Below are 17,140 nucleotides of genomic sequence, written 5' to 3' on the forward strand. Positions count from 1 at the left end.
ACCGGTACGTCGTGGTGCCTGGCTGCGCCACGTAACCGGTACGTCGCCGTGCCTGGCTGCGCCACGTAACCGGTACGTCGCTGTGCCTGGCTGCGAACACCTACCGGTACGTCGCGGTGCCTGGCTGCGAACACCTACCGGTACGTCGCGGTGCCTGGCTGCGGAGTGTAAATGATTGGATAAGATTTCATGCAGTGGTCTATAAAATGACGTCTTCAGTCCCGGACTTGAGTCAATAAAACGACTCTCTCAGCAGCAGCAAGTCCGCCTCCTTTATAACACGCCGATCTCTATCAATACAGAAACTAGAGAATTACATTTTTATAAAAGATTCAAAGATCGGTACTTTCCCAAGAAGCTTGCGATCTATTGTCCCGATGACAGTCGGTCCATCGCTAGAGCGGATTATTGGGTGGAAGCCAATAAACTTATCCTGCGTCTTTCGTGATATCAAAGAACATTCTGCTTTGCAGGACAGAATTCCTATAAAGGAAAACATTCTCCTCACATCATAGACAGCAGGGTGGATAGAAATCAGCGAGATAACATGCACTGCACTGATACATTCACACAATCTCACACTAACCACGAGATAAACCACATTTCAGGAATATTTCTTTATCCCATTGCTCTGCAAATCTATGTACACTACAAACTGTATGATTGAATCGATTCTGATATTGCTGATTTCCTAACCCGACAGCTTATTATTCTAAATAGGAAACCTTCATTTTGTTTGCAAATAATAAAGATTGCAGCTACCAGTAAGAATAAGCCCTTACATATAAGGAGCACCTGTCATTGCAGATCCATCATGGCTGTGCCTGTTAGAGGCATCCACTCACCTGCTGCCGCCACATCACTGTCGGGGAGCCAACAGCGGGGGGGACAGAGCGAGCCGGGAGCCAACAGCGGGGGGGACAGAGCGAGCCGGGAGCCAACAGCGGGGGGGACAGAGCGAGCCGGGAGCCAACAGCGGGGGGGACAGAGCGAGCCGGGAGCCAACAGCGGGGGGGACAGAGCGAGCCGGGAGCCAACAGCGGGGGGGGCAGAGCGAGCCGGGAGCCAACAGCGGGGGGGGCAGAGCGAGCCGGGAGCCAACAGCGGGGGGGGCAGAGCGAGCCGGGAGCCAACAGCGGGGGGGACAGAGCGAGCCGGGAGCCAACAGCGGGGGGGACAGAGCGAAGGGGGAGCCAACAGCGGGGGGGACAGAGCGAGCCGGGAGCCAACAGCGGGGGGGACAGAGCGAGCCGGGAGCCAACAGCGGGGGGGACAGAGCGAGCCGGGAGCCAACAGCGGGGGGGACAGAGCGAGCCGGGAGCCAACAGCGGGGGGACAGAGCGAAGGGGGAGCCAACAGCGGGGGGGACAGAGCGAAGGGGGAGCCAACAGCGGGGGGGACAGAGAAAGGGGGAGCCAACAGCGGGGGGGACAGAGAAAGGGGGAGCCAACAGCTTGGGGGGGGGGGGGGGGGGAGAAAACAGCGGATCAGAGATAACAGGTACTCTTTAAAATATATAATTTAAATCACGCCCTTTTACGAGCAATTTAAATGGAATCCACCCCGATATAAAGCTTTGTAAAGTTCCTGAAATATTACAATACAAAGATTTAATTGGCCCGTTATAAACGAGGCTCACAACACTGTCCGGGTTTCTTGGACCCGGGTGAGGTCCAGCTCAGCACTGCTCGGTGATCACAGGAAGGTCAGAAAGCAAACAGGACGGGATAATCGCGGTGACCCGGCATGCTGCGATCTCGGATTAATGACTTCATCGCCTTATGGTCTTGTTTAGAATATTTCTGCTGTACGGTGCTGCGCAGAAGGTCAATGTGCGTGAATGGTGAATGCTGAGCGGGGGACGGGACGGGGGGAGACGGGAGATTTGTATGGGCGCTCGAACCTGCTGGGCCTTGGATTTCACAGAGTAAAAGTTGAGTCACTTTCACACATTTCATTCATAATCACGTCCAATAGGAAAGCAGAACTCTGTACATTTTGTGCAAAACACATGAATTCTATTGTCACAATGGAGAAAATGTCACGTCATCTGCTGGTTACCATGGAGAGAAAACCTCGCCATAGTTTAAAGCGATGATCCCGTCATTTTAGGAAAATCTCAGCATGTGGGGGGGGGGGGGGGGGGGGAGAACGGTGAGTAAACCCGCATCATAAACATCAATAAATGGTTATATACACTGTTCAGATTCCTTTTCTGTGTTCTGCAAAAAAATAAAAAAAATCCTGGTTGATCCGGCTGCTCTCCATCCCCCCCCCTCCTGTCCATGTCCCCAATGCAGTTGGGGATTTTGCAGCGCAGTGGTGGAAGCTCTGTACATGCTCAGTTCTCAGCGAGTTTCTATGCTGAGCATTTCCCCCCTATCACATCTGAGCAGCCCATGTATGTATAGAGTCACACATGTGGGCGTATACACAATGATAAGCCACTCCCTCCCTCCTCCACGCCCACTAACCAGCTAAACACAATCCAGGCGGTCTGCCAAGTTTTATTACAACAGAGAATAAGAGGAAACAAAGTATCTTTTCGTTCTTTTATCAAAGGAAAGAACTCCGGCGTGTAGATGAAGTTTAACCATTTAAAGACCGAACCTTTTCTGACATTCGTTGCTTACAAGTAAAAATTAATTATTTTCTGCTAGAAAATTAATTGAAACACCTAACCAAACATGGACCCTAGAGATTAAAATGGTGGCTGTTGCAATATTTTATGTGAATGGTTTTTGCAGAGAGCAGCCCCAGTCCTCTTCTTCTGGGGTCCCCCCCCAACTAGCACCTCAGGCCCCTCCTCTTCATTAGATGCCCCCCCCCCCAGAAAGCGGCTTTCTATGGGGACACCCGTTGGGGCCTGACATTGACAGACAGGACTTGAACCCTGCTCCCATGTCACAGCTTTTGGTTGGCAGCAGTGGGAGTTATACATGCTCCTGCTGCTATCAATTGGTCCAATGGGGAGAGTGACTGCGCTCGTGCACATCGCTGGATCGGGCTCCGGAGGGAGGGAGCTGCAGCACATCAGGTTTTTCACTTAAAAGTGAAAAACTTTATTGCTTTACAACCACACTTTAAAATTGAACTGAAAATACTTTGCACAGGTAAGCGGATTTGTCTCCCTGTAAAGCTGGCCATATACTGTTGGGGGGGGTCAGTGGAACCCCCCCCCCCCTTCCCTTCTTCCATCAAAAACAAAAAACTTCCAGGAATCAACACTGAAGCTGAGTAATCTCAAGAAACCCCCAAAAAAAAAAAATTCTTCTGTCCATATTAAAACATAAACTGGGCGTTTCACACAAAATTCAATAAATCGCACGACTGGTCTGACAGCCCAATACACGACTTCTCTGTAGAACTCAGGGGTCTTAAACTACAAGTCCCATGAGGCATTGCAAGGCTGACAGTTACAAGCAGGCATCATGGGACTTGTAGTTTCACCCCCCCCCCCCGGCTAGAACACCTTGTAAACAAAGCAGGTGTGTAAAACTATCAGTTTGAGGCCGTTTATAATCGCCAAAATATTTCCTTGTATTGGTCATCAACCACACAGAACAATTTCCCTCTCTCTGTCACACTCAGGGAATCCCGACTTCCTGGCTGCCGAAAAAGACGAGTCTGAGGTCCGGACCGCATCTCTGGGAATTCCATTCTGATGGGTAACTTACAGCCCTGGAGAGGCTCAGTGAATAAAAGGTCACAACTTAAAATCCTTCCCGCCACCACAAAACAGAAGAAGGACTATTACTGCGGCCCGCCAGTGGTGGTTCTCTACCGCATTCTATCTGTACCAGGCAGGGCCGTGGTGATCAACGAAAAAGCTGCGCGACACGCTGACAGGAAAACCATTAGTGCCGGTGGTCGGGACTGGGACACGTGCGACTTTACTCCAGATACTAGAATGATTCAGAATGTAAACATTCCAACACCGGCTGACCCACAACAGTAAGAAATCCAATTTGTGTATATACATTGTAAGTGTGTGTGTAAGTGTGTAAATAAATATATATATATATATACACACACACACACACACACACACACACACACACACACACACACATAAATTTTGGCAGTAGAAACCTATCGGCCGAAAATTGTGTTTTCTGCATTTTGCCGAAAGAAAAAAGTGCCGATAATCGCGTATTGCACCGCAGTGGTGGCCTCGTCACTGGGTCCCACATATTGTGGGGTGCCTGCCTCTCCTTGAAGAGCGGTGGTCTCCCTGTGTGTCAGGGAGCTGAATTGTCCGGGACGGCCGTAGTAACAATGTCCCGCCTTGTCCGATAGACGGCACACTGAATCGGTGTGAAAATGATCACAGGAGGCGGGACATTGTTACTGTGGCTCGGGCAATGCAAATCCAGCGCCGTGACACAGCAGGAGATCGCCACTCTGATCCGAGCAAGGCTGCCTCCCATGGGCACTGGCAAGGCTGCATTGATCTCGTGTCACGTCTGCCATCCCCGACCCTCTCTCCTGTACCACGTCTGCAGTCCCTGACCCTCTCTCCTGTACCACGTCTGCAGTCCCTGACCCTCTTTCCTGTACCACGTCTGCAGTCCCTGACCCTCTCTCCTGTACCACGTCTGCAGTCCCTGACCCTCTCTCCTGTACCACGTCTGCAGTCCCCGACCCTCTCTCCTGTACCACGTCTGCCGTCCCCGACCCTCTCCTGTACCACGTCTGCCGTCCCCGACCCTCTCTCCTGTACCACGTCTGCAGTCCCTGACCCTCTCTCCTGTACCACGTCTGCAGTCCCCGACCCTCTCTCCTGTACCACGTCTGCAGTCCCTGACCCTCTCTCCTGTACCACGTCTGCAGTCCCCGACCCTCTCTCCTGTACCACGTCTGCAGTCCCCGACCCTCTCTCCTGTACCACGTCTGCAGTCCCCGACCCTCTCTCCTGTACCACGTCTGCAGTCCCCGACCCTCTCTCCTGTACCACGTCTGCAGTCCCCGACCCTCTCTCCTGTACCACGTCTGCAGTCCCCGACCCTCTCTCCTGTACCACGTCTGCAGTCCCTGACCCTCTCTCCTGTACCACGTCTGCAGTCCCCGACCCTCTCTCCTGTACCACGTCTGCAGTCCCCGACCCTCTCTCCTGTACCACGTCTGCCATCCCCGACCCTCTCTCCTGTACCACGTCTGCAGTCCCCGACCCTCTCTCCTGTACCACGTCTGCAGTCCCTGACCCTCTCTCCTGTACCACGTCTGCAGTCCCTGACCCTCTCTCCTGTACCACGTCTGCCGTCCCCGACCCTCTCTCCTGTACCACGTCTGCAGTCCCTGACCCTCTCTCCTGTACCACGTCTGCAGTCCCTGACCCTCTCTCCTGTACCACGTCTGCAGTCCCTGACCCTCTCTCCTGTACCACGTCTGCAGTCCCCGACCCTCTCTCCTGTACCACGTCTGCAGTCCCCGACCCTCTCTCCTGTACCACGTCTGCAGTCCCCGACCCTCTCTCCTGTACCACGTCTGCAGTCCCTGACCCTCTCTCCTGTACCACGTCTGCAGTCCCTGACCCTCTCTCCTGTACCACGTCTGCAGTCCCTGACCCTCTCTCCTGTACCACGTCTGCAGTCCCCGACCCTCTCTCCTGTACCACGTCTGCAGTCCCCGACCCTCTCTCCTGTACCACGTCTGCCATCCCCGACCCTCTCTCCTGTACCACGTCTGCAGTCCCTGACCCTCTCTCCTGTACCACGTCTGCAGTCCCTGACCCTCTCTCCTGTACCACGTCTGCAGTCCCTGACCCTCTCTCCTGTACCACGTCTGCAGTCCCTGACCCTCTCTCCTGTACCACGTCTGCAGTCCCTGACCCTCTCTCCTGTACCACGTCTGCAGTCCCTGACCCTCTCTCCTGTACCACGTCTGCAGTCCCTGACCCTCTCTCCTGTACCACGTCTGCAGTCCCTGACCCTCTCTCCTGTACCACGTCTGCAGTCCCTGACCCTCTCTCCTGTACCACGTCTGCAGTCCCTGACCCTCTCTCCTGTACCACGTCTGCAGTCCCTGACCCTCTCTCCTGTACCACGTCTGCAGTCCCTGACCCTCTCTCCTGTACCACGTCTGCAGTCCCTGACCCTCTCTCCTGTACCACGTCTGCAGTCCCTGACCCTCTCTCCTGTACCACGTCTGCAGTCCCTGACCCTCTCTCCTGTACCACGTCTGCAGTCCCTGACCCTCTCTCCTGTACCACGTCTGCAGTCCCTGACCCTCTCTCCTGTACCACGTCTGCAGTCCCTGACCCTCTCTCCTGTACCACGTCTGCAGTCCCTGACCCTCTCTCCTGTACCACGTCTGCAGTCCCTGACCCTCTCTCCTGTACCACGTGTGCAGTCCCTGACCCTCTCTCCTGTACCACGTGTGCAGTCCCTGACCCTCTCTCCTGTACCACGTCTGCAGTCCCTGACCCTCTCTCCTGTACCACGTGTGCAGTCCCTGACCCTCTCCTGTACCACGTGTGCAGTCCCTGACCCTCTCTCCTGTACCACGTGTGCAGTCCCTGACCCTCTCCTGTACCACGTGTGCTAGGATGTGCACCAAATGGAAATATTGCTAATGCTCATGCTATTAGCAGCGCGATTAAGATTACTGCCATGATCAAAAGAGATGGTCAGAGACTGCAGACTGCATTTTTCTTGAGCTTTTCTTGCACTAAAAAGGTGCGAATAATGGCCAACAAATTCATATAAAATTTACATTTATGAGATTGATTAAAAAAAATCGAATACAATACAATTACATCCAAACACAGGGCAAAGCAATGATCTGGTAACCCAGTGACAACCCATGTTGTCCTGTAGAGATATGTAAAGGGGGAAAGCCCCCCCAGTATATCACAAAAGCCGGGGGAGGACAAAACCCGGAGTCCAGACAGCCAATAAGCCAGAGAGAATCTTTTGGGAGCCTTTTGTTTCCGTTGTCAATGGAAACCTTCTCATTATCTTCCTGAGGCCGCCTTCCAGCTCCCACATGAGAATGAATGGCCTGTGACTTCTCAATGAGCGGATTTCTCTTGGCACTCCACACAGGAGGCCTCACTTCTCAGGATCTGGGCTTTTTCTGCACCAACCAACCAGGACCTCACTTTTATTTTCTAGTCTGCACCGATAACATGAACGGGATTATTATTATTATTATTATTATTATACAGGATTTATATAGCGCCAACAGTTTGCGCAGCGCTTTACATCAGGGTAGACAGTACAGTCACAATACAATCAATACAGGAGGGATCAGAGGGCCCTGCTCGTTAGAGCTTACAATCTAGAAATGAGCCGATTGGTGGCTTTGGACAGACGGACTTCTCGAAGGCCTGATTCACACCGATGGTATTTTTAGTGCTTTTTTTTTTTTTGCACATTTGCCCTACAGAACGTGTTTGATAGAAAACAAAGTAATATGGACTGTAGTAAAAATTTGAAAAAATGCAAAAAATAAAAAAAAAAGCACTATAACTGCCATAGGTGTGAATCCAGTCGGACACGCACGTCCCATACACGGGGTGCAAGGAGCGTAATCAGCGTATACAATCTCCACAGCAGAAGGAATTCTATAGATACAGCCGGAGATTAGGCAATGTTTCCACAACTCTATGGAGATAAAAAAAAAGGGAAAGTGAAACAAAGAATCAAATCAAAGCTTCATGCTGCAATGTACTTGACGCCTTAAAAAAAAAAAAAAAAAAAAAAAGTGGGTTCAAGTATAAAAAAAAATAAGGGATCAGCGCACAAAAAACAAACAATCATCATTATATAGTGAGTGGAAACCAGTGTCTAGCGGCCATTTTTTCCCAGTATCAAAGCAAGAATCAGACTGGTTGGCGAGGGAAGCAGACCCTTCCGCTCGCCTCTCCGACAAGCTGCAAGCTAAGCGCTCCGCGGCCTTCGCAGAACACGGCTCAATGCGGAATCAATGAGAACTGAGCTAAATGGTTAACGAGAGGGGGGGGGGGGGGAAGAATTGCCTTCATTGCTATGCAGGAATGAGGACCTGGCGATGACCAGAGACCAGCATGGAAAAGGACAATTGCGGGAGGCGTGCTGAAGAAGAGCGATACAACAATACAAGAGGTGAGGGGGGGGGGGGGGACACGTTACAGAAACAACCTGAAAAGTTGAAGGTCAAAAAAAAACAAAAAAAACAGGATTTGTGGCCCAAGTAGCCATGTAGGATGACGCATGCTTATATCCGATTGGCCCATTTGATAAACAGGGTTTCAGATGTTGGGAGGCAGGGCGGGATTTATGATCATGTGACCGCCATGATTGAATGTTGCGGCGATCACATGATAGGGAGCTTTCCATTAGCCACCCGGCTAAACCCCAAACCAAATAGATGCAGCGGGTCACTTGTTCTGCCCCCCAGACGCAGCGAGTCACCTGCCACCGTCAACTGCAGCGGGTCACCTGCCACCATCAACTGCCCCCCAGACGCAGCGGGTCACTTGCCAGTTGCTACCCAGATGCAGGGGGTCACTTGCCACCCAGATGCAGCGGGTCACTTGCCACCCAGATGCAGCGGGTCACTTGCCACCCAGATGCAGCGGGTCACTTGCCACCCAGATGCAGCGGGTCACCTGCCACCCAGATGCAGCGGGTCACCTGCCACCCAGATGCAGCGGGTCACCTGCCACCCAGATGCAGCGGGTCACCTGCCACCATCAACTGCCCCCCAGATGCAGCGGGTCACCTGCCACCATCAACTGCCCCCCAGATGCAGCGGGTCACCTGCCACCATCAACTGCCCCCCAGATGCAGCAGGTCACTTGCCACCGTCACCTGCCCCCCAGATTCAGTGGGTCACCTGCCCCCCCAGATGCAACGGGTCACTTGCCATCGTCACCTGCCCCCCAGATTCAGCTGGTCACCTGCGCCCCCCCCCCCCCCCCCAGATGCAGCGGGTCACCTGCCCCCCATTTTTTTACATCACAGAAACCTGACATTTTAACAGTGGTGTGTAGACTTTATATAAATAAATATATATTTTTTATAATAAATGAAGCCCGGTCGTTTTGTAGCCAAATGGTCGGGGGGGCTGAAGTGGTTAAGAAAATTGTATGGTGTATGGCCAGCTTAAAGATTAGAATTCTTCTTTAACCCAAACCAAATATGTATTCCTTTATCATCAATCAAGCTAATCAGTGACTGAGCACAGACAGATTTTGGCCCCTCAACATTCTAGGTGGGCAGACTTTTTAGGAAGATTATCATTAATAATAATAATAATAATAATAATAATAATAATAATAATAATCTCCTGCAGCCCCACACACAGCATAACAAACGCCTCCCAATCAGCAATCTTCTCATCAGCATGCGAAGCCCGATGACATTTAATAATAAATTATCTAATAAACCTCAGGCATGCGGTGTGAACCCCCCCCCCCCCCATACACACACACACACACGACGGGAGTTGCACAATGCGTGTTTATAGCCATACAGAGCGATACAACAAGCAGCCAGCCGCAAAGCATGATGGGAGAAGGAAGTGTAAACATTACTATCCTCCTGTCTGGCCATGTGATGCAATCAATGAATGGAGGAGTTTTATTACAAAGAGGAGGAAGTTCTCCAAATGTTTGTGTTTTGGTGCCCCTGTCAGATCCTCTATAGCTGCCCCCCCCCCTTTTTTTTTAATAAAAGAAACCCGCAGACAGGAGAATCATAGTTTTCACAAGAAACTGGGCCAAGTCCAAAATGCCCCCCCCCCCCAACCAGAACAGGGGGGGGGGGCAGGTGTGACAAATCCCAGAGAGCTCCGCTACAAGTGGCAACGCCTTCTGTAACCGACAAGACGGAGCCTGCAGCAACGCCAAAACACAGAGAGGCGAGGACGGCCGGGGGGGGGGGGGGGGGGGCGAGGACGGCCGGGGGGGGGGGGGGCGATGCCAAGCAACCTCAGCCTCACGTCTCCTCCTCAGAGCAAGGACAGGCTGCGATCGTCGCTCACCATCACATGAACCACAAGCAGCGCCGATCACAGGGGCATTCACTCCGAAAGGCAAATTCCACTCATTTGAATGAGGAGCGGCAGCGTGCCCTTCCTCCGCGCCCCGTGCGAGGTCTGAGCAATGTTTACATGAAGTCCCAACGGAACCCAAAATAATCATCACGGGGCAAGACAACTACAGAAACCAAAATCACATTCTGTACATCCGGGGTGATGAACACCAATATTACGACCCCTTTATATCCCATCAACACAAGTCCCCCCCCCCCCCCCCCCATATCCACACTGCACAAAGGTTTATATACAAGGTCATGTGACCCCCTGCAGGGGGGGGGGGGGGGACTGTGTGGTGTCCGCCTCCAATAAAAGGAAACAATATGTATAGTGTCATGTGACAGGAAGCTGCACCCCCCTCTCTCCTTTGGAGTCCTGTGCTCCTAGTGCCATGTAACAGGAAGCTGCAGCCCCCCTCCCCATTGGAGACCTGTGCTCAGTGTCATGCGACAGGAAGCTGCAGACCCCCCTCTCCCTTGGAGTCCTGTGCTCCTAGTGCCATGTAACAGGAAGCTGCAACATTGGCAGTCCCATTATAACAAATAGTGCCATTTGACAGGATGTTGTGGCCTCCCTGAATACTGCAGACCCCTCTCTCCTTTGGAGTCCTGTGCTACTAGTGCCATGTAACAGGAAGCTGCAGCCCCCCCTCCCCATTGGAGTCCTGTGCTCAGTGTCATGCGACAGGAAGCTGCAGACCCCTCTCTCCCTTGGAGTCCTGTGCTCATAGTGTCATGCGACAGGAAGCTGCAACATTGGCAGTCCCATTATAACAAATAGTGCCATTTGACAGGATGTTGTGGCCCCCCTGAATACTGCAGCCCCCCCTCTCCTTTAGAGTCCTGTGCTCATAGTGTCACGTAACAGGAAGCTGCAGCCCCCCTCTCCATTGGAGTCCTGTGCTCATAGTGCCATGTAACAGGAAGCTGCAGCCCCCCTCTCCATTGGAGTCCTGTGCTCATAGTGCCATGTAACAGGAAGCTGCAGCCCCCCTCTCTTCATTGGAGTCCTGTGCTCATAGTGTCATGCGACAGGATGTTGTGGCCTCCCTGAATACTGCAGACCCCTCTCTCCATTGGAGTCCTGTGCTCATAGTGCCATGTAACAGAAAGCTGCAGCCCCTCTCCATTGGAGTCCTGTACTCATAGTGTCATGCGACAGGATGTTGTGGCCTCCCTGAATACTGCAGTCACCTCTCCCTCAGGACCTCTTCTGTTGCTTGTTCTAGGTGGTCCCCCGGGCCCCTATGTTTACACCAAGTCCCATGTGACAGGATCCTGCAGCCACCTGCTCTTGGGAATTTTTTTTACCCTATATATGGCATCACGTGACAGGCTGCTGCAGTCACCTCCCCTAGGCCTGTGGTTATATACCGCACCATGAGGCAGGACACTGCAGCCTTCTCATATGCTGCACTCCATTGTGTACAGGACACTGCAGCCAATCCTCTCCTCGGCCCCCCAGCCCTTGTATTTATAAGCTGTGGCAGGATGCTGCAACCCGCTGAGGCCCTCGTCTATACAGCGCCATGTGACAGGCTGCTGCAGCCCCTACATTTATATACAGCGCCATGCGACAGGCTGCTGCAGCCCCTACATTTATATACAGCGCCATGCGACAGGCTGCTGCAGCCCCTACATTTATATACAGCGCCATGCGACAGGCTGCTGCAGCCCCTACATTTATATACAGCGCCATGCGACAGGCTGCTGCAGCCCCTACATTTATATACAGCGCCATGCGACAGGCTGCTGCAGCCCCTACATTTATATACAGCGCCATGCGACAGGCTGCTGCAGCCCCTACATTTATATACAGCGCCATGCGACAGGCTGCTGCAGCCCCTACATTTATATACAGCGCCATGTGACAGGCTGCTGCAGCCCCTACATTTATAGACAGCGCCATGCGACAGGCTGCTGCAGCCCCTACATTTATAGACAGCGCCATGCGACAGGCTGCTGCAGCCCCTACATTTATAGACAGCGCCATGCGACAGGCTGCTGCAGCCTCTACATTTATATACAGCGCCATGTGACAGGCTGCTGCAGCCCCTACATTTATAGACAGCGCCATGCGACAGGCTGCTGCAGCCCCTACATTTATAGACAGCGCCATGCGAAGCTGCAGCTCTGTCTTGTTTAAATAAAGTGTCATGTGACAGGATGCGGCCCTTTCTGTTTACATAGAGTAGGGAACCGTGCTGCTTCCTGTGTTTACATAGGGTACCACGTGACAACACAGCCCCCTTCTGTTTACATAGGGTACCATGTGACACGACGCACCCCCTTCTGTTTACATAGGGTACCATGTGACACGACGCGCCCCCTTCTGTTTACATAGGGTACCATGTGACAACACGGCCCCCTTCTGTTTACATAGGGTACCATGTGACAACACGGCCCCCTTCTGTTTACATAGGGTACCATGTGACAACACGGCCCCCTTCTGTTTACATAGGGTACCATGTGACAACACGGCCCCCTTCTGTTTACATAGGGTACCATGTGACAACACGGCCCCCTTCTGTTTACATAGGGTACCATGTGACACGACGCGCCCCCTTCTGTTTACATAGGGTACCATGTGACACGACGCGCCCCCTTCTGTTTACATAGGGTACCATGTGACAACACGGCCCCCTTCTGTTTACATAGGGTACCATGTGACAACACGGCCCCCTTCTGTTTACATAGGGTACCATGTGACAACACGGCCCCCTTCTGTTTACATAGGGTACCATGTGACAACACGGCCCCCTTCTGTTTACATAGGGTACCATGTGACAACACGGCCCCCTTCTGTTTACATAGGGTACCATGTGACAACACGGCCCCCTTCTGTTTACATAGGGTACCATGTGACAACACGGCCCCCCTTCTGTTTACATAGGGTACCATGTGACAACACGGCCCCCTTCTGTTTACATAGGGTACCATGTGACAACACGGCCCCCCTTCTGTTTACATAGGGTACCATGTGACACGACGCGCCCCTTCTGTTTACATAGGGTACCATGTGACACGACGCGCCCCCTTCTGTTTACATAGGGTACCATGTGACAACACAGCCCCCTTCTGTTTACATAGGGTACCATGTGACAACACAGCCCCCTTCTGTTTACATAGGGTACCATGTGACACGACGCGCCCCCTTCTGTTTACATAGGGTACCATGTGACACGACGCGCCCCCTTCTGTTTACATAGGGTACCATGTGACACGACGCGCCCCCTTCTGTTTACATAGGGTACCATGTGACACGACGCGCCCCCTTCTGTTTACATAGGGTACCATGTGACAACACAGCCCCCTTCTGTTTACATAGGGTACCATGTGACACGACGCGCCCCCTTCTGTTTACATAGGGTACCATGTGACAACGCGGCCCCCTTCTGTTTACATAGGGTACCATGTGACACGACGCGCCCCCTTCTGTTTACATAGGGTACCATGTGACACGACGCGCCCCCTTCTGTTTACATAGGGTACCATGTGACAACACGGCCCCCTTCTGTTTACATAGGGTACCATGTGACAACACGGCCCCCTTCTGTTTACATAGGGTACCATGTGACAACACGGCCCCCTTCTGTTTACATAGGGTACCATGTGACAACACGGCCCCCTTCTGTTTACATAGGGTACCATGTGACACGACGCGCCCCCTTCTGTTTACATAGGGTACCATGTGACACGACGCGCCCCCTTCTGTTTACATAGGGTACCATGTGACAACACGGCCCCCTTCTGTTTACATAGGGTACCATGTGACAACACGGCCCCCTTCTGTTTACATAGGGTACCATGTGACAACACGGCCCCCTTCTGTTTACATAGGGTACCATGTGACAACACGGCCCCCCTTCTGTTTACATAGGGTACCATGTGACAACACGGCCCCCTTCTGTTTACATAGGGTACCATGTGACAACACGGCCCCCCTTCTGTTTACATAGGGTACCATGTGACAACACAGCCCCCTTCTGTTTACATAGGGTACCATGTGACACGACGCGCCCCTTCTGTTTACATAGGGTACCATGTGACACGACGCGCCCCCTTCTGTTTACATAGGGTACCATGTGACAACACAGCCCCCTTCTGTTTACATAGGGTACCATGTGACAACACAGCCCCCTTCTGTTTACATAGGGTACCATGTGACACGACGCGCCCCCTTCTGTTTACATAGGGTACCATGTGACACGACGCGCCCCCTTCTGTTTACATAGGGTACCATGTGACACGACGCACCCCCTTCTGTTTACATAGGGTACCATGTGACACGACGCGCCCCCTTCTGTTTACATAGGGTACCATGTGACAACACAGCCCCCTTCTGTTTACATAGGGTACCATGTGACACGACGCGCCCCCTTCTGTTTACATAGGGTACCATGTGACAACGCGGCCCCCTTCTGTTTACATAGGGTACCATGTGACACGACGCGCCCCCTTCTGTTTACATAGGGTACCATGTGACACGACGCGCCCCCTTCTGTTTACATAGGGTACCATGTGACACGACGCGCCCCCTTCTGTTTACATAGGGTACCATGTGACACGACGCGCCCCCTTCTGTTTACATAGGGTACCATGTGACAACGCGCCCCCTTCTGTTTACATAGGGTACCATGTGACAACACGGCCCCCTTCTGTTTACATAGGGTACCATGTGACACGACGCGCCCCCTTCTGTTTACATAGGGCACCACGTGACACGACGCGCCCCCTTCTGTTTACATAGGGTACCATGTGACAACACAGCCCCCTTCTGTTTACATAGGGTACCATGTGACACGACGCGCCCCCTTCTGTTTACATAGGGTACCATGTGACAACGCGCCCCCTTCTGTTTACATAGGGTACCATGTGACAACACGGCCCCCTTCTGTTTACATAGGGTACCATGTGACACGACGCGCCCCCTTCTGTTTACATAGGGCACCACGTGACACGACACGCCCCCTTCTGTTTACATAGGGTACCATGTGACAACACGGCCCCCTTCTGTTTACATAGGGTACCATGTGACAACACAGCCCCCTTCTGTTTACATAGGGTACCATGTGACAACACAGCCCCCTTCTGTTTACATAGGGTACCACGTGACAACACGGCCCCTTCTGTTTACATAGGGTACCATGTGACACGACGCGCCCCCTTCTGTTTACATAGGGTACCATGTGACAACACGGCCCCCTTCTGTTTACATAGGGTACCATGTGACAACGTGGCCCCCTTCTGTTTACATAGGGTACCATGTGACAACGTGGCCCCCTTCTGTTTACATAGGGTACCATGTGACAACACAGCCCCCTTCTGTTTACATAGGGTACCATGTGACAACACAGCCCCCTTCTGTTTACAAAGGGTACCATGTGACAACACAGCCCCCTTCTGTTTACAAAGGGTACCATGTGACAACACAGCCCCCTTCTGTTTACATAGGGTACCATGTGACACGACGCGCCCCCTTCTGTTTACATAGGGTACCATGTGACACGACGCGCCCCCTTCTGTTTACATAGGGTACCATGTGACACGACGCGCCCCCCTTCTGTTTACATAGGGTACCATGTGACAACGTGGCCCCCTTTTGTTTACATAGGGTACCATGTGACACGACCCCTTCTGTTTACATAGGGTACCATGTGACACGACGCGCCCCCTTCTGTTTACATAGGGTACCATGACACACTCAGGGGAGGGGCAGCAGCAGGTCCCCTCCTCCGTACACACCCCCGGTGCCCCAGTACTCGCACTCGGGGGAGGGGCATTGGCAGGGCCCCTCCTCCTCGGTACAATCCCTGTTCCCTGATACTCACTCGGGGGAGGGACAGTGGCGGGGTGCCTCCTCCTCTGTACACCCCCCCTACTCACACTCGGGGGAGGGGCCTTGGCGGGGCCCCTCCTCTGTACACACCCCCGGTTCCCCAGTACTCACACTCGGGGGAGGGGCCTCGGCAGGGCCCCTCCTCTGTACACACCCCCGGTTCCCCGGTACTCACACATTTGGGGGAGGGGGAGCGGCGGGGCCACGCCTCCTCCTCTGTACACGCCCCCTCCCGGTTCCCCGGTACTCACTCGGGGGAGGGGCCGCAGCGGGGACCCTCCTCCTCTGTACACGCCCCCTCCCGGTTCCCCGGTACTGACAATGGGGGGAGGGGCAGCAGCGGAGCCCCTCCTCCTCCTCTGTACACGCCCCCTCCCGGTTCCCCGGTGTCCCCGGTACTCACACTCGGGGGAGGGGCAGCGGCGGGGCCCCCCGTCTCTGGAAGACACCGTCCACGAACACCCCGTTCTTGCCCAGGCAGCGCAGGTAGAACTCGGCGTCCTGCTCGTCTCCGGCGGTGAAGATCTCCAGGTGGCGGCGGGAGATGAAGCTGGAGTGGCCCATGCTGACATCCACCGAGCCCTGCGACGAGTTGCGGCCTATGGTCACCGAGCGCTTCTTCATCAGGTACTCGAACTCCCGGCCCTCCAGCCGGGCCACCACCGCCGCCATCTTCTCTCAGGTGACTCCGGGCACCGGCGGCGGCGGCCAGCGACAGAAAAGGAAAGAAGGAGGGGGAGGGAGGGCGCAGCCTAACCTTCCAGCGGCACGCAGCCGACGGCCCGCAGCCAATCAGGACCGCCCGACGGCCCACCGGGGCGGGGCCTGGCGCGGACGGTTCGGTTGAGACGCGTGGTGTGACTGGGTGGACGTCATCGGGCGGGGCGGGGCTTGGGATGGTTGGGTTGCAGCGTGCTCGGGTAAGGAATGGCAGTGACAGCCGGGGGCGGGGTCAGGGTTAGGTTGTAGCGGAGAAGAGCGGCCTTGTGGGCGGGAGCAAGCTCGACTCCTCTGAGCGGCGTGGCCGGGCCTTCTGCACCACAACAACGGACACTTCCCCTCCCCCCGGGGAGAAGAAATGTCACCCTTCCTGTCATGTGTCACCGCCAATCACAGGCTGCAAATACAATATAAATAAACCGAATGTGTGCAAAACAATTCACCTCACGTCACCCATCATAGGAATATAATCCATTCATATATTATCATGTGTCCCCATCATATCAATATTATCCATTCATATATTATGTGTCCCCATCATAGGAAATCATCCATTCAT

The 17,140-nt window shown here is 53.5% G+C and overlaps 1 protein-coding gene across 4 annotated transcripts in view; it reads right to left on the minus strand.

Annotated features, from left to right (window-relative positions):
• Nucleotides 1–16,625, minus strand: part of FOXK2 (forkhead box K2) — an 86,165-nt gene extending 69,540 nt beyond the window's left edge. The window contains exon 1 of one of the 4 annotated variants that reach the window (XM_040331153.1): nt 16,265–16,625. In XM_040331153.1, coding sequence (XP_040187087.1) covers nt 16,265–16,533 — 269 coding nt within the window. In that variant the 5' untranslated portion in view covers nt 16,534–16,625. The remainder of the gene's footprint in view (nt 1–16,264) is intronic. The other 3 variants (XM_040331155.1, XM_040331151.1, XM_040331152.1) reach the window with 3 other exon arrangements.
• Nucleotides 16,626–17,140: the final 515 nt, after the last annotated feature.

Source organism: Rana temporaria, chromosome 12 (genome assembly GCF_905171775.1).
Source record: "Rana temporaria chromosome 12, aRanTem1.1, whole genome shotgun sequence".
NCBI lineage: Eukaryota > Metazoa > Chordata > Amphibia > Anura > Ranidae > Rana > Rana temporaria.